General features: G+C 47.9%; 1 protein-coding gene across 1 annotated transcript in view; it reads left to right on the top strand.

The window, feature by feature from the left end:
* Positions 1 to 1154: 1154 nt before the first annotated feature.
* PIWIL1 (piwi like RNA-mediated gene silencing 1) overlaps positions 1155 to 17956 on the top strand; it is a 231895-nt gene continuing 215093 nt past the window's right edge. Inside the window, exons 1-3 of the mRNA XM_075323064.1 lie at positions 1155 to 1174; positions 1375 to 1486; positions 5630 to 5756. Of these exons, the coding sequence (XP_075179179.1) occupies positions 1155 to 1174; positions 1375 to 1486; positions 5630 to 5756 (259 nt within the window). The remainder of the gene's footprint in view (positions 1175 to 1374; positions 1487 to 5629; positions 5757 to 17956) is intronic.

Raw genomic sequence — 17956 nt, 5'->3', positions numbered from 1 at the left:
ATTCCTCAAAAAATTCAGTTGGGGATGTACCTTCCACTTTCTCTGGGACGACAATCTCAGGTTATTAAGTCTCGATCTAGTTTCAAGGTCATCCGTTTTTGCTAGGAGTGCTGCTATTTGCTGTGATGCACGCTGCCCATCTCTGTCAGATCCTCCCATGAGGTCCTCCATGATACTGACTCTCTGCTCAACTTTTCCTGTTCTCTCTTTCACTTCATGAAGCTTGTGCCGCATGGATCCCATGTCTTCTCTGAGACTCCCCAGCTGCTGGGTCACCTCAGTAATAGATGCCCTGCATAGCATTACTGCTGTGAGGATGTCTCTCAGTGTGGGCTCTTCAGGGATATTCTGTGTGCCTGTCAGCTCCCCTAGCTGTGCTGCTTGAGATCTGGGATCTGTCTCTCCCATGCAGGCCTGAGCTCCATCAGCTCCTTCGCTGTTCTCCCCCCTCCCCCCTACTTCACTCAGCACCATGCGGTCTGTAAGTCTCGGATTCATCTCCAGCTCACCTCTCCCTGTCTCTCCGTGATGGCCACCGCTCTCCTGCCTGGCAAAACGCTCCAGCCGTGTTGCAGCCTGTCTTCTGATCTCCTCAGCGTCTGCACCATTATCTTTTCTCTGCTCCATGCTGCCCACGGCGCCATCTTGATTCTGCTTCTCCACCTCTCCCACCGGCTTTTTCGGCCCCCTCCTTGTCATATCGGTGCCAGTAAGCACTGCAATCAGGTCAGGGGGGGTCAGACGGTCGTCCAGCTGCAGCCTGTGACTTCTGAGAGTGTTTTCGGGCTTCTTCCCTAGGGATTTCCTAGATGCTTGGCAAGAGCTACAGGATCACTCACATACCGAGCTAGGCCACACCCCCGTGAACACTCCTTTTTAGATGAAGACTAACGAGCAGATCTTATTTGATGCAGGTGTTAGTTTTGGGAATGAAAATTTACAGGGTGATTCCATATTTTTTTCCTCATAATTGAGTGATTCCATAATTTATCCCCCTGTTTGGTTTTGAAAGTAACCGTTACTGGCTAGTACATTATGTTTTTATGATTTTTGTTAGTGTTTCTTAAAGCTAGAAGTTGACATTTGAAATTACTTTAGTTTTGTGCCATGTCTGTGATCTGCTTTTTTTTTTTTATACAAAAGTAAACAACTGAATGAACATCCTCAGAGCCAGGTAAGTCCATAACTTTTGCCTGGGGTTGTATAATGACACTGGGATCACACTTGCAGAAGAGTTTGAGATGAGTGTCATTAGCATATAATATACACTAGTGTGACACTGGCCTTTTATGAATGTCTTTATTCTGAATATTATGTCTCCTTAATGTCATATAACCATTAAACATGTTTATTTTTTTTTTCTTACTATTTTAGATACAACAATCGCACCTATCGCGTTGATGACATCAACTGGGATTTCACTCCGGAGTCTACTTTCAAGAAATCAGATGGAAGTGAAATCAATTTCATTGATTATTACAAAAATGTATGATTTTACTTTGTATCGTAAATTGTATAGAATACCTATTATTTTTATTGATTTTTAATATTGGGTACTAATGTTCTAATAAACACTGCTCGGTAGGCAAAAGCTTTCAGCTTCTTTTTAGTCACCCGCTTAGTGAGGCATACGTGTACAATAGAACGTCTTTAACCTCTTGGCGACCCCACATAATTCACTGTGCATGTGTAAAAAATTGTTTAAAAGAACTGAGAGTCTTCAGTGGTTGATACTTTTTAATGGCTAACTGAAAAGATGGTAATAATTGCAAGCTTTCGAGACTACTCAGGTCTCTTCATCAGGCATGGTATAACACAAAATCTGAAGAGTCACATATTTATACACAACAGGACATAGAAAAGTGCAGTAAAAAAAAAAAAAGTTATATAAAACAGAACTATCTCTATGGCAGGGGGGCAAACTGTCGTGGCCATAAATTTTGCTGCAGTTCAGTGTGAAAGTTTTATTGTCCTTTGATAAGGGTCTGGTCCAGGCTGTGACACGCTCGGATGGTCAGAGGAGCACATCTTTTAACTGATGTAAAAAGACATGAATCCATGAGACACATTCATTCCTTCTCTGAATGTGTCAAAGGTCATCATAAGTTTGTACTCCCATAGTCTCCTATCTTTCTGGGACTTGAAATTTCCTTTCAATACCAGCAATTTAATGTCCATGATGTTGTGGTCTGAGTTACAAAAGTGTTTGGCCACAGGTAGATCCATCCTTTTTTCTCTAATTGTGTGGCGGTGAGAATTCATCCTTGTCCTGAGCTGTTGTTTTGTCTCCCCTACATACAGACCCCCAGTTGGACATTTGGTGCATATAATTAAGTACACCACATTGGTTGTGGTGCAGCTGAAGGTACCTGGGATCTTGTAGTCCTGATGTGATCTGGGGATCTTTATCTTGTCCGTTGTCAATATTAATGGACAGGTCTTACATTTTTTCTGGTTGCAGGGAAATGTTCCCGTTGGTGTTGGAGAGGACAGGGAGCTTCTGACAATGATGCTTCTTAGATTTGGGGGCTGTCTAAAACACAGAAGTGGGGGGTCTGGAAAAATAGATTTTAACCGGGCATCTTTTTGCAGTAATGGTTGTAGTTTCCGTGCAGCTCCTCTAAACACCTCCAGATGTGGATTGTAGGTGAGGGACCCGGTTGTTTTCTTCTTTAGTTTTATAATGTAGGAGATAGTTTCTTGATATTCTGGTGGCTCTTGTAATCTGGTTTTCAATTGTTCTTGGGTGGTAGCCTTGATTCAGAAAGGTCTTTCTGAGGCCCTCAAGGTGATTGTCTCTATCTGTACTGTTGGAACATATCCGATTGTACCTGATAGCCTGGCTGTATACAATAGAGTTTTTTATGTGTTTTGGATGAAAACTGTCCCATTTCAGGATGTTGGACGGTCAATTGGCTTCTTGTACAGGGATGTCTCTATTTCATTGTTCCGTAGTTTAATGATGGTGTCCAAGAAGTTGATTTCCGTGCAGGAGTAGCTGAATGTTAAGTTGATGGTGGGATGAAACTGATTAAAGTGTTCATGGAAGGTCTTCAGCTGCTCCTCAGACTCGGTCCAGATGATTAAAATATCATCAATGTAACGGTAGTAGGCTAGAGGCCTGATAGGACAAGGGGATAAAAAGTCACTCTCAAGCTTGGCCATGAAAAGATTTGCATATTGTGGTGCCATTTTGCTTCCCATTGCAGTCCCAGTCTCCTGTAGATATATGTCATTGTCAAATGCAAAGTAATTATGGGTGAGGATGAATTTTGTAAGCTTCACCACAGAATTGGCATCAGTTCCTGTATTTTCTAGGAAAATTTTGCAAGCATTTAATCCATCCTGGTGTGGAATATTCGAGTACAAGGATTCCACATCCATGGTAGCAAGAATAGTTCCCTCTGGAAGAGGACCTATTGCTGATAGTTTTTTCAATAGGTCAGTAGTGTCCTGGATGTAGCTGGTTGTATCCCTTACCAAGGGTTCAAGGATACCCTCTACCCATCCAGAGACTTGTTCAGTGAGGGTGCCCACACATGAAATGATGGGTCTTCCTGGGTTTCCAGATTTGTGAATTTTGGGAAGCAGGTAGAATGTGCCTATTCTTGGACTCACCGGTATCAGTTCATCAGTTCTTATGGATATGTCAGGCAGACAAGAGACCAACTTGTTAAGTTCCTTGTAATAGTCCTGTGTAGGGTCAGACTCCAATTTCTTATTGTAGCGTGTGTCCATCAGTTGTCTGTGTGCTTCCTTCATGTAGTCTGATTTGTTCATCATGACTATTGCACCCCCCTTGTCTGCAGGTTTAATGATGATTTCTTTGTTGGTTTTCAAAGATTTTATGGCCCTTCTCTCCTGGGCACTGATGTTGGATGGTTGCCTCCTGTGTGTGTCTAGGAAAGTGGATTTTACCAAATGTCTGAAAGTGTCTATATAGTTATCCAGATGAGGGTTGCGTCCTGGTGGAGGTGTCCAATCTGATCTTTTCCTGGCTGTCAAGATCCGTCTTCCTTCAGTCTGGGTGGATTCTGAAACATCTGCATCGCTAAAATATTCCCTCAGACGTAGTCTCCTGAAGTAATCTTCCATGTCGCTGCAGAGTTCAATTTTGTCTAGAGCTTTAGTAGGACAAAATGAGAGTTCTCTAGAAAGCACATTAAGTTCCACTTTGTTAGGTTTGTAATCCGAGAGATTGATAACACAGTTAGATGCTTTTGTGCCTTGAATGGAGTGGTTGTCCAAGTTGTCAAGTTTTGGCTTTGTTCTCCACCTGTTTGTATTAAGTCCTGAATTGAGGAGCAGTCTATGTAGCTTCTTTTCCTTGTTGTGGATCAGAAGGGTTCGTAGTCTGTAATAGTATTGTTGTTCTTTTTGTTCTGTGCTTTCTGGTAGTGTCTTCCTTTGTGTTTCAAATTCTCTCTGGATTTTACTCTTGATGCTGTAGAAGACATGCAAAAGGTGGTTCCTTAGTCTCTCAGAAGTCCTGTGACAAAGGTTTTGTGCATAATGGGTATTGTAGGTATGTAGAATTGGGTTTGTAATCCAGAGTCCTTTGGGGATCAGATTCTCCTTTTTGCATTTGGATAAGAAAAATATGTCGCTGTCCAGTTGTGCGCGTGTGCATGTGTACTAATTTGATCAACTAACAGGCATGGGTGGATCGCATGGTAACTAGTTAAATCAGTCTGTGAAACTGACAAAAGCGATGCAAGAAGTGTCGCTTTTTTGGTGCAGTTTTTGTTCATAAACTTCATGCAGTCCTTACCCAGCAAAGTCTGAGAAATCTGAAATGATGTGCGCACGTTGCTTCTTTATTCCTTACAGGTTTTGCTGCAGTTTTTCTGCAGCAAAAAGAAGCAGCATGTTACTTCGTTTCTGCAAATCCCTGCATTTTTCCCTGCAATTTGCCATTGATAATGTTAAAAAAAACGCATACTTTTTTGTATGTGTTTTTTTGGTGAGAGGTACCTTTTTCTGCCAGATGGTGCGTTTTTCACTGAAGAAACAAAAGTTGTGTCCACATATGAGATATTGGCATACTAAAGGCCCTGTCACACACAGAGATAAATCTGCGGCAGACCTGTGGTTGCAGTGAAATTGTGGACAATCAGTGCCAGGTTTGTGGCTGTGTACAAATGGAACAATATGTCCATGATTTCACTGCAACCACAGATCTGCCAAAGATTTATCTCTGTGTGTGACGGGGCCTTAAGAACAGTTTTTTCCCAAAATTGTGGTATTCATTTTGTTTTGTCACATTTATGAAATTTGGGGCTTGATTAAGTTTTATGGAAAAAGAAAAATTAAAAATGTTCCTCTTTCCTCTGTTTTAAACTTTTGTAATGAACCTGTGAGTCCAAAATGGTCACTATACACATAGATCATTTCCTTGATATGTGTAGTTTCTAAAGGGGGAGGTAATTTTTGCACCATTAGGGCTCTTCAAATGGGCAAGTTTTCCAGACTCCTTTTTATTTGGCTACAGATAAACAACATAGCTGATGGATATACACCAACTGTACTTACAAAGTCTTCTATTATGTTTGAACGTTTTTGTTTTGCCTAATAAACACCTATAAGGGCTTCTGATAAAATATTTAAAATGTTAATGCTTACTTTGTAGCAATATAACAAAGAGATCACTGATTTGAAGCAGCCTGCTATTATCCACAATCCCAAAAAAACAAAAGGCGCAGAAAAAATGCCAACAGGGCCTGTTATTTTGATTCCAGAATTCTGCAGTTTAACAGGTAACTTACATTTTCATTTTATATAGGTTTTAACCACAAATTTTGTTTAAATAAATTTTCACTTGTTTAAACATAATGAGCTGTTGCAATAACTGCATAAATGTGAATGTATCCATTTCTAATCAATATGTTTATTCATGTCAGTACGATTGCAGTGATACCAAAGATAGTTTGTTGTTGGGTTTTTTTTGTTTTGGTTTTGTTTTTTTTTGGTCACCATTTTCCGACACGTTAATTTCTCACATTTCAATCGATGGAGATCTGTGAGGTCTTGTGTTGTTTTTTTGGGGTTTATTTGCGGTCTAAGCTGACATTTGTTTAAAGAAAAAGGTTTTGGTACCGTGTTAGCCATTTGTTTAGTGACATCATTTTAGGGTAGATATGTTGCAGTGTTTTGGTGGCTTATAAAATGCAATTATAACATGTAGCATTATATGCTCATTACAGTGTTTATCAATCGTTTTAATTATTTGTATATTTAAATATTTTGTACGTTTATACACTTGTAATGCACCTTGATTATATTCTCCTTTGTTGTTATCTTACAACCGTTTCTTTGTATATTCCATATTATTTAATTTACGACTACATGCTGTGCTGTATTAGGCTACTTTCACACTTGCGTCATTTGGCATTCGTCACAATGCGTTGTGTGACGCATGTGACGGATGCGTTGTAAATAGTGTGATAATAAAGGCAACGGATTCCTGTGAAATAACGCATTGCATTTTTCTTAAGCCGAGAGAGAGAGCCCCTATCATCACTGCACACACCGGCACTACAGCCACCATCATCACCGCACACACCCCAGCACTACCGCACCCATCATCACCGCACACACCCCGGCACTTACGCCCCCATCATCACCGCACACACCGGCACTACCGCATCCATCATCACTGCACACACCCTGGCACTACCGGCCCCATCATCACCGCACACACCCCGGCACAACCGCCTCCATCATCACCGCACCCAACATCACCGCACACACCATGGCACTACCGCACCCATCATCACTGCACACACCCAGGCACTACCGCCCCCATTATCACCGCCACCGCACACCCCGGCACTAGCGCCCCCATTATCACCGCACACACCCCGGCACTACCGCACCCGTCATCACTGCACACACACCGGCACTACCGCCCCCATGACTGCACACACCCCGGCACTACCGCACCCCTCACCACTGCACACACACCGGCACTACCGCCCCCATCATCACCGCATACATACTGGCATTACCGCACCTATCATCACCGCACACACCAGCACTACCGCACCCATTATCACCGCTCACACCCCGGCACTACCGCACCCATCATCACCGTACACACGCAGGCACTACCTAAGTGACGTCCCCACTGACAGCGCGACTCACTTCAGTTGCTCTGTGGAGCTCACAGGAGTGACGATGTTCTACTGCTGCTCCTGTCAGCTCCCGATGTAGCAGAGCTGAAAGCATCGTGAGACGTCGTGTGGATTACGTCGGACCTAGAGGGGTATTTGGGGCATAATAAAGTGGTGAAAGAGGGTGTTTTTTTTGTCTTTTATTCCAAATAAAGTATTTTCTTTATTGTTCCTATGGGAGACCCAGACATTGGGTGTATAGCTTCTGCCTCCGGAGGACACACAAAGTACTACACACAAAAGTGTAGCTCCTCCCTCTGAGCTTATACACCCCCTGGAGAACCAGATCTAGCCAGTTTATCGCTTTGTGTTCAGGAGGCATACATCCACACATGCATTCTCATCTGATTTTTGATTTTTGGAAAGAGTTTGAAGAAAAGCGGGTCCAAGCCTGGACCCCCGGCATGTCCCTTCTCACCCCACTGTGTCGGCGGTGCTGTTAAGGTTGATTCCAAGGCTGGAGCCTTACATGCCGTGCTCCTTCACCATCCCTCCTGGGCTCTGGCTTGAAGTGGGAGCCAGCACGGTTCTCCATGCTTGGCAGGAGACCGGTCTCCATCCGCAGCCCTTCAGGATCCTGCTGGACCGGAGCACTCATCCCCAGGGACTTGGAACCCTGCGTCTCAGCAAGCTAAGTACCTGAGACGTTTATATATTGGGGGTCCCTGTACTTTATTGTTATGGGAGAGTGTGCTGAGTGAGTTTTATGACATTTCCGGCGGGTTCTCTGGCTGTCGCCTGAGAACCGCGCCGATGGTGCCTGCGCGCCGGCCGCACCGCTCAAATTTAGGCCCCGGCTTCGCCGGAGGCCTACTTTCGGTTTCACTGCCCTCGCATGTCATTCATGCAGAGGGACAGCGCGGCTCCGCCCAGCGGCCGTTCTGCACAGGGGAGGGACACTCCTCACTGGGTACATGTCTCCTCCCCTGTAAGTCTCTATGACCCTCCAGATCCCGCTCCCAGAGTGAGTCCCGCCCCCTCTCTCCGCTCCGGCGGCCATTTTCTCAGCGTTGTTCCCTGCGATCAGCACTGGTCTGCAGCATCCCTGCTGAGGTGCTTGGGGGTCCGGGCTTCGGGATCTGGAGGGCACACAACACCGCTCCAGCGGTCTGGTAAGCCACAACCTTTGGTTGTGGACCTCTGTATATACTCTCTGGGGGTCATTCTCTGGCAGAGCCCCCACTCCAGCAGCATGTCTCACACGAGGAGCAAGGCTCCAAAGCTGTATTCAGTATGCACAGCATGTAAGCTCCTACTGCCTGAACCGAGCACCTATCCACATTGTGATGCCTGCTCTAACCTGACGATGCCTCAGCCTGGAATCGCACCCCCAGTGGTCTCTCCGGCTGCTCCGGCTCCTGTGGCTGAACCCCCGGCTTGGGTAGAATCCTTATCTAGGTCTATCTCCCAGTCTTTTGCCGACTCCATGGGACATCTGTCCAGGACTTTGCTGAACATGCATCAGCCCCCTTCACAGGGTGCCTCTGCTGCTAGGGCTTTCTCAGGACCGGAGCTCACAGAGGATTCATCATCTGGTCCCAGACCCCGTCCTCCTAAGAGGAGACGCAGGGCTCCCTCTCCTTCCTCGTCCCGCGTCTCTTTTTCAGAAGCTGACTCGCAGGACGAGGAGGATGCCTTTACAGGGGGCTCGGAAGCTAACTCCATGTGCCCCATTGATCTGTCCGAAAGTGACTCAGATGTTAGTGAATTGATTGCCTCCATTAATTCAGTACTGGATCTCAATCCGCCAGTATCAGAGGAGCAACCCTCTCTGGCAGAAAAACACCAGTTTACCTCGCCTAAGAGGACAAAGAGTGTGTTTTTTAACCACTCCAGTTTTCAGGCCGCTGTGACCAAGCCTAGGGCCTGTCCTGACAAACGCTTCCCAAAGCGTGGTTCTGATGACCGTTTTCCCTTTCCACCTGAGGTGGTCAAGGAGTGGGCTCATTCACCAAAGGTAGACCCCCCGGTGTCTAGACTCTCAGCCCGGACCGTTGTATCAGTGGCTGATGGCACCTCTCTTAAGGAGTCCACTGACCGCCAGGTTGACCTTCTGGCCAAATCTGTATATGAGGCGGCAGGGGCTTCGTTCTCCCCAACTTTTGCAGCAGTGTGGGCTCTCAAAGCCATCTCTGCTTCTCTAGAGGAGATGCATTCCCTTACCAGGGAATCTATGCCCGAAATGGTTACCTCAACTTCCCAAGCTTCAGCTTTTTCATCCTATGCCATGTCTGCCATGCTGGAGGCTTCTCACCGCACTGCGGTGGCTTCGGCTAATTTCCTCGCTATCCGCAGGATCTTGTGGCTTCGAGAGTGGAAGGCAGATGCTTCTTTAAAGAAGTACCTTGCTGGACTCCCTTTTGCTGGGTCCAGGCTGTTCGGTGAACAGCTGGATGAAATTATTAAGGAAGCTACTGGCGGGAAGAGTACTTCCATGCCACAAACCAAAACCAGGAAACCTGTCCAGGGTAGGAATCAGTCGAGGTTTTGTTCCTTTCGTTCCTCCAACTGGTCGTCCTCTAAGCCCTCGGCCTCATCCACTAACTCAGCCAAGGACCAAAAATCCAGCTGGCGCACAAAAGCGCGTCCACAGAAGACCGCAGGAGCTGCTGCCACTAAGGCAGCCTCCTCTTGACTATCTGTCCGCGCCAGCAACGTCCTTAGTCGGTGGCAGGCTCTCCCACTTTGGCGACGCGTGGTTTCAACACGTCTCCGATCAGTGGGTGCGGGATATCATCTCCCACGGCTACAGGATGGAATTCTCCGCTGTTGGGACAAGCGGCCTTCCTCCTTGCACAGGTTAGTGGCTCTGTCGCCACAGACCAGGAGCTCTCTTCAGTGGTGGCTTCGGCCCCTCTCTCTGTTTCAGGGCCGCTCCTTCCTGGCTCCGTCCTGGGTGATTCTCACCACGGATGCCAGTCTATCCGGCTGGGGAGCGGTATGTCTCCACCACCGAGCACAGGGCACTTGGACTCCGTCCGAGTCAGCCCTCTCGATCAATGTGCTGGAAACCAGAGCCGTGCTTCTGGCTCTCCTAGCTTTTCACCACCTATTGGCGGGCAAGCACATCCGAGTCCAGTCAGACAACGCGACAGCGGTTGCCTACATCAATCACCAAGGCGGGACACGCAGCCGCCTGGCAATGTTGGAGGTGCAACGCATCCTTCAATGGACGGAGGACTCCAAGTCCACCATATCCGCAGTCCACATCCCAGGCGTGGAAAACTGGGAGGCAGATTATCTTAGCCGTCAAACCGTGGACAGTGGCGAGTGGTCCCTGCATCCGGCAGTGTTTCAGTCAATCTGCCGCAAGTGGGGCACTCCGGACGTGGACCTAATGGCATCCCGTCACAACAACAAGGTTCCGGTTTACGTGGCTCGCTCCCACGATCCTCAGGCATTCGCCGCGGACGCTCTGGTTCAAGACTGGTCCCAGTTTCGTCTGTCCTACGTGTTTTCCCCTCTAGCTCTCTTGCCCAGAGTTCTGCGCAAGATCAGAATGGAGGGCCGTCGAGTCATCCTCATTGCTCCGGACTGGCCCAGGAGAGCTTGGTACCCAGACCTGCTCCATCTGTTCGTAGAGGTGCCGTGGCATCTTACGGACCGTCCAGACCTTCTCTCACAAGGTCCGTTTTTCCGCCAGAATTCTGCGGCTCTCAGATTGACGGCGTGGCTCTTGAGTCCTGGATCTTGACGGCTTCTGGTATCCCCCCTGAAGTCATCTCCACTATGACTGGGGCCCGTAAGTCTTCCTCTGCCAAGATCTATCACAGGGCTTGGAAAATTTTCCTGTCCTGGTGTCGCTCTTCCGGCCATCCTCCTTGGCCTTTTTCCTTGCCGACCCTTCTGTTCTTTCTACAGTCCGGTCTGCAGCTGGGACTGTCCCTCAACTCTCTCAAGGGACAAGTCTCGGCTCTGTCAGTGCTGTTCCAGCGGCGTATCGCCCGGCTGGCTCAGGTCCGCACCTTCATGCAGGGCGCGTCTCACATCATTCCACCTTACCGGCGGCCCTTGGATCCCTGGGACCTCAATTTGGTTCTCACGGTTTTGCAGAAACCCCCCTTTGAGCCTCTTAGGGAGGTTTCTTTGTTTCGTCTTTCACAGAAAGTGGTCTTTCTAGTGGCCATAACTTCCCTCAGGAGAGTCTCTGATTTGGCTGCGCTCTCCTCGGAGTCACCTTTTTTGGTTTTTCATCAAGACAAGGTGGTTCTCCGTCCGACTCCGGATTTTCTCCCTAAGGTGGTTTCTCCTTTCCACCTTAACCAGGACATTACCCTACCTTCCTTTTGTCCGGCTCCTGTTCATCGCTTTGAAAAGCGTTGCATACTCTGGATCTGGTGCGTGCTCTCCGGATCTATGTGTCTCGCACCGCTGCTCTTAGGCGGTGCACCTCTCTTTTTGTGCTAACCACAGGTCGGCGTAAGGGCCTCTCTGCTTCTAAGCCGACCTTAGCCCGTTGGATTAGGTCGACCATTTCGGATGCCTACCAGTGTTCTCAGGTGCCTCCCCCGCCGGGGATCAAAGCACACTCGACCAGAGCTGTCGGTGCCTCTTGGGCTTTCAGGCACCAGGCTACGGCTCAGCAAGTCTGTCAGGCTGCCACTTGGACTAGCCTGCATACCTTTTCAAAGCACTACCAAGTGCATGCTCATGCTTCTGCAGATGCGAGCTTGGGCAGACGCATCCTTCAGGCGGCTGTTGCCCATTTGTGAAGTTAGGCTCCGCCTACTTCTTAGTTTTTCTGTTTATTCCCACCCATGGACTGCTTTGAGAAGTCCCAATGTCTGGGTCTCCCATAGGAACGATAAAGAAAAAGAGAATTTTGTTTACTTACCGTAAATTCTTTTTCTTATAGTTCCGTATTGGGAGACCCAGCACCCTCCCTGTTGCCTGTTGGCAGTTTCTTGTTCCGCGTGTTATCACCGGCTGTTGTCGTGGACAGAGTCTCTGGTTGTTCCGGTTCTTGCTCTGTTTTACTTGTGGGTGGCTATTCTCCTTCAGCTTTTGCACTAAACTGGCTAGATCTGGTTCTCCAGGGGGTGTATAAGCTCAGAGGGAGTAGATACACTTTTGAGTGTAGTACTTTGTGTGTCCTCCGGAGGCAGAAGCTATACACCCAATGTCTGGGTCTCCCAATACGGAACTATAAGAAAAAGAATTTACGGTAAGTGAACAAAATTCTCTTTTTTTCGCTTGTATGTGTTTATTTATTTTCACTTACAGGTTAAGGCTATGTGCACACTAGAAAAAGGAAATTTCTTAAGAAAATTTCTTGAGAGTGAAGGATTAGCGCACCTGAGTTAAAAAACGCACCAAAAATGCACCTGCGTTTTTACTGCGATTTTGTGCGTTTTCGGTGCGTTTTTACCGCTGGTTGCTCCCTGCGTTAGGCTATGTGCGCACGTTGCGCAACAAATACATGCAGTTACGCTGCGCTTTGTAGCGCAGCGTAACTACATGCGTCCTGCGTCCCCTGCACAGTCTATGGAGATTGTGCAGGGGCCGTGCGCACGTGGCGTTTTAGAGCGCAGCGCTTCGGCTACTGCCGAAGCGCTGCGTTCTAAGAAGTGACATGTCACTTCTTCCGTCCGCTTTGCCGGCAGCCCCTGCTCTGTCTATGGCAGGAGCTGCAGGCAGAGCGCTTGGAATCGGCTTCACTACGGACATTTCTGCAGCGATTTAAAGCGCACATGTGCTCTTCAGATCGCTGCAGAAATTTCTGCAGTGAACTGTACGCAACGTGCGCACATAGCCTTATTGTGCCATTATCTATCGTAACTAACGCAGTTAGCTGCAGAAAAGAAGTGACATGCTCATTCTTTTTCTTAAGAAAATCTACTGAAAGAAATTTCTTAAGAAAAAAATGCAGTGTGCGCACAGCTAATTTTTTTTGCCATAGGTTTGGCTGGGGAATGTGGGCAGAAAGGTTACAAGAATTTCTCAAGAAATTTCTGCAGCAAAAAACGCACCAAAAATGCAGGTAAAAAACGCAGTGTGTGAACACAGCCTAATCATCGGGGGTGTCTCATAGACACCTGCCATGATTAACCTAGGAAGGACTTAGTGGCAGCTATGGGCTGCCATTAACTCCTCATTACCCCGATTGCTACCGCACCAGGTCAATTCGGATGAGCCGGGTAAATTCCCGAGACTGTCGCATCTAATGGATGCGGCAATTCTGGGCGGCTGCTGGCTGATATTTTTAGGCTTGGGGGTTCCCCATAACGTGGGGCTCCCCATCCTGAGAATACCTTCAAAACAAAATGAAAAAACAGGGGCACAAAATGAGAAGCACCAGTGGGATTAGTGATATTTTCCTTATTATATTGCTCACCTTAAAGGATTGTGTGCCCCTGCACAACCCCAGTATTAGGCTGGATATTAATAGCGGAGTTCTTCCTTGGACCGCACGTTAGTATTATATCTGTAGTGTGTTAACATCCAGACTCCATGTAACCAAACGCAGTGTGATCCTCTGGTCTCGTAGAATATGTCTGGTGTCCAGCGTGTATAGTGCTGGTTAGATTTACGATCTCCCTTAACCCCTTAACGACCGGCGATCGGCGCACATATCAGCTGTTATCAACAGCTGACATGTGTGCCTGCTAGCCGCGGGTGGAATCGCTTCCACCCGCGGCCATTAACCCCTTACATTTCGCTGCCAAAGTCTTGGCAGCGATATGTATATGGGCGCCACCATGACAGTGACTTACCCCGCCCCCACCGGAAGTCACGTGACATGATCACGTGACTTTCGGCGGTTGCCATGGTAGCACAGGGTCATGTGATGACGCCTGCAGCTAACATGAGTCACTTCCTCTCAATGCCGGAATACAGCCGGCATTGAAAGTGAAGCAGCAAATCTGCAGTTCCCAGCTCTGTAGCTGAGATCTGCAGATAGTGCAAAGCGATCGGATTGCTGATCGCAATAGCCCCCTAGGGGGACTAGTAAAATAAAAAAAAAAAAGTAAAAACAAAAGTTTTAAAAAATTAAAAAAAAATAAAAAAACCTAAAAGTTCAAATCACCCCCCTTTCACCCCATTGAAAATTAAAGGGTTAAAAAAATAAAAAATACACACTTATTTGGTATCGCCACGTTCAGAAATGCCCGATCTATCAAAATATAAAATCAATGAATCTGATCAGTAAACGGCGTAGCGGCAAAAAAATTCCAAACGCCAAAATTACGTTTTTTGGTCGCCGCAAATTTTGCGCAAAATGCAATAACAGGCGATCAAAACGTAGCATGTGCGCAAAAATGGTACCGTTAAGAACGTCAGGTCGAGACGCAAAAATAAGCCATCACTGAGCCTCAGATCCTGAAAAATGAGAACGCTACGGGTTTTGGAAAATGGCGCAAAACGTGCGCCACGTTTTTTGGACAAGCTTGTGAATTTTTTTTAACCCCTTAGATACAAGTAAACCTATACATGTTTGGTGTCTACAAACTCGCACCGACCTGAGGCATCATACCCACACATCAGTTTTACCATATAGTGAACACGGTGAATAAAATATCCCAAAAACTATTGTACAATCCCACTTTTTTTGCAATTTTTCTGCACTTGGAATCTTTTTGCCGTTTTCCAGTACACTATATGGTAAAACTTATGGTTTCATTTAAAAGTACAACTCGTCCCGCAAAAAACAAGCCCTCATATGGCAAGATTGATGGAAAAATAAAAAAGTTACGCCTCTCGGAAGAAGGGGAGCAAAAAAACAAAAACGCAAAAACGGAAAGTGCCCGGGGGCTGAAGGGGTTAATCGAAGCTGCTCCTGCCAGGCTTCCCACATGGGAATAGTTATATGCAAGGAAAAAAGACGCCGGTCTGATGGAGCACTATTTCTGATTAAAGGAAACCAGGGAATGTTTTTTTTAGAGATATATTAAAAAATAATCATTTTATTAGTAGTCCCTTATAGTCACAATGCGTTTTAACAACAATGTTGTCTTCCTCAGGTGAATAAGGAGACTTTAAAGTAACAATATATATATATATATATATATATATATATATATATATATAGTTATATATAAAAAAACTTTAAAACAATTGGGTGTAGTAATGATTAATACTTAATTGTTTAAATTCAGTCTTAAATTAACCCTATATTATCCTGATTACTAAGAAGTAATGATAAATATGTGTACACATGTGTATTTATCATTACTTATTAATCAGGATAGTATAGGGTTAATTTTAGACTGAATTTAAACAATTAAGTATTAATCATTAACACGCAATTGTTTTAAAGTTTTTTTATATATACTAGAAGGTGGCCCGATTCTACGCATCGGGTATTCTAGAATTTACGTATTGTGTAGTTCATGTATGATTTTTGTTATATATATATATATATAGATGTTGTTGTGTGTAGTTACCAAGTGTTTGTGTAGGGCGCTGTACATGTTCTGGGTGTTGTCTGGGTGTGGCGGGGGGTGAGCGGTGTTGTATGTGTGTTATGTGTGTTGCGTTGTTTGTGGAGCGCTGTGTGTCTGTAGCGTTGTGTGTGTGTGTGTTGCGCGGTTTGTGTGGGTGTGGTGTGTTTTGGGGGAGGTATGTTTTGTGCAATGTGTGTGTTGTGCAGTATGTGCGTATATTTATGTATGCCGCGGTGTTTGTGTGTTGGGTGTTGTGTGTGTGCAGTGTTGTCTGTGTGTGTGGGTGTCTGTGTAGGGTGGTGTTTGTGGTTCCCAGTGTGTGTGTGGTGAGTTGTGCAGTGCGCGTGTGTGTGTGTGTGTTGGGGGGAGGTGTGCACCTCCCATCGTGCTCCGTCCCCCAGGCTGCGCACTCCCAAACGTGCTCCATCCGTCATGCTGCGCATTCCCCATCGTGCTCCATCTCCCATGCTGCGCACTCCCAAACGTGCTCCATCCGTCATGCTGCGCACTCCCAAACGTGCTCCATCCGCCATGCTGCGTACTCCCAAACGTGGTCCATCCGCCATGCTGCGCACTCCCAAACGTGCTCCATCCGCCATACTGCGCACTCCCCATCGTGCTGCATCCCCCATGCTGCGCACTCCCAAACGTGCTCCATCCGCCATGCTGCGCACTCCCAAACGTGCTCCATCCGCCATGCTGCGCACTCCCAAACGTGCTCCATCCGCCATGCTGCGCACTCCCAAACGTGGTCCATCCGCCATGCTGCGCACTCCCAAACGTGCTCCATCCGCCATGCTGCGCACTCCAAAACGTGCTCCATCCGCCATGCTGCGCACTCCCAAACGTGCTCCATCCGCCATGCTGCGCACTCCCAAACGTGCTCCATCCGCCATGCTGCGCACTCCCAAACGTGCTCCATCCGCCATGCTGCGCACTTCCAAACGTGGTCCATCCGCCATGCTGCGCACTCTCAAACGTGCTCCATCCGCCATGCTGCGCACTCCAAAACGTGCTCCATCCGCCATGCTGCGCACTCCCAAACGTGCTCCATCCGCCATGCTGCGCACTCCCAAACGTGCTCCATCCGCCATGCTGCGCACTCCCAAACGTGCTCCATCCGCCATACTGCGCACTCCCAAACGTGCTCCATCCGCCATACTGCGCACTCCCCATCGTGCTGCGCACTCCCAAACGGGCTCCATCCGTCATGCTGCGCACTCCCAAACGTGCTCCATCCGCCATGCTGCGCACTCCCAAACGTGCTCCATCCGCCATGCTGCGCACTCCCAAACGTGCTCCATCCGCCATGCTGCGCACTTCCAAACGTGGTCCATCCGCCATGCTGCGCACTCTCAAACGTGCTCCATCCGCCATGCTGCGCACTCCCAAACGTGCTCCATCCGCCATGCTGCACACTCCCAAACGTGCTCCATCCGCCATGCTGCGCACTCCCAAACGTGGTCCATCCGCCATGCTGCACACTCCCAAACGTGGTCCATCCGCCATGCTGCGCACTCCCAAACGTGGTCCATCGGCCATGCTGCGCACTCCCAAACGTGCTCCATCCCCCATGCTGCGCACTCCCCATCGTGCTCCACCCCCCATGCTGCGCACCCCCCATCGTGCTCCATCCCCCATGCTGCACCAGCATCAGCCTCTCTGCCCCCAGCATCAGCCTCTCTCCTCCCAGCATCAGCCTCTCTCCTCCCAGCATCAGCCATTTCTGTCCCCAGCATCAGTCTCTCTCCTCCCAGCATCAGCCTCTGCCTCCCCCAGTATCAGCCTCTCTTCTCTCAGCCTCCCCCTCCCAGCCTTCCCCAGGATCAGCCTCTCTCCTCCCAGCCTCCTCCAGCACGCCGTGCTCCTCTGCCGACACACACCCGATCGTATACACTCACACACACCCGATCGCATACACTCACACACACCCGATCGCATACACTCACACACACCCGATCGCATACACTCACGCAGACACACATTGACGATATTACACATATGCACTCACACGCACAACATCCGGAGATACCACATGCTTCTGGCCATGTGATCCTCCAGCAGGTCCTTGAAGGTCACTCCACAGTATCGCCGCCGAGAAGCAAGCGATATCCCAGGATGTTGTGAGTGTGTGGATGCGATGTGATGTGTGTGTGAGAGTGAGCGTGATCTGATGTGTGTGTGCGTGTGTGTCTGTTGTTATGTGTGTGCGTGTGTGTATATTCCGCCGCTGCAGGACCTTGATGCGCTGGTAACTATGCTACCATGGTTACCAGCGTATCCCGCTCGCACGGGAGCCCACACCAGCATACGCCGGCAGCCCCAGCAATGCAAGGGTATTATGTGTCGGCTGGGTTGGCGGCGCACGTTGATGTGGGCTCCCGGGAGTACAGTACTCAC

The sequence above is a fragment of the Anomaloglossus baeobatrachus genome, chromosome 1, assembly GCF_048569485.1.
Source record: "Anomaloglossus baeobatrachus isolate aAnoBae1 chromosome 1, aAnoBae1.hap1, whole genome shotgun sequence".
Classification (NCBI taxonomy): Eukaryota; Metazoa; Chordata; class Amphibia; order Anura; family Aromobatidae; genus Anomaloglossus; species Anomaloglossus baeobatrachus.
Note: the sequence above shows the minus strand (reverse complement) of the source record. Positions and strands in the feature narration are given on the sequence as shown.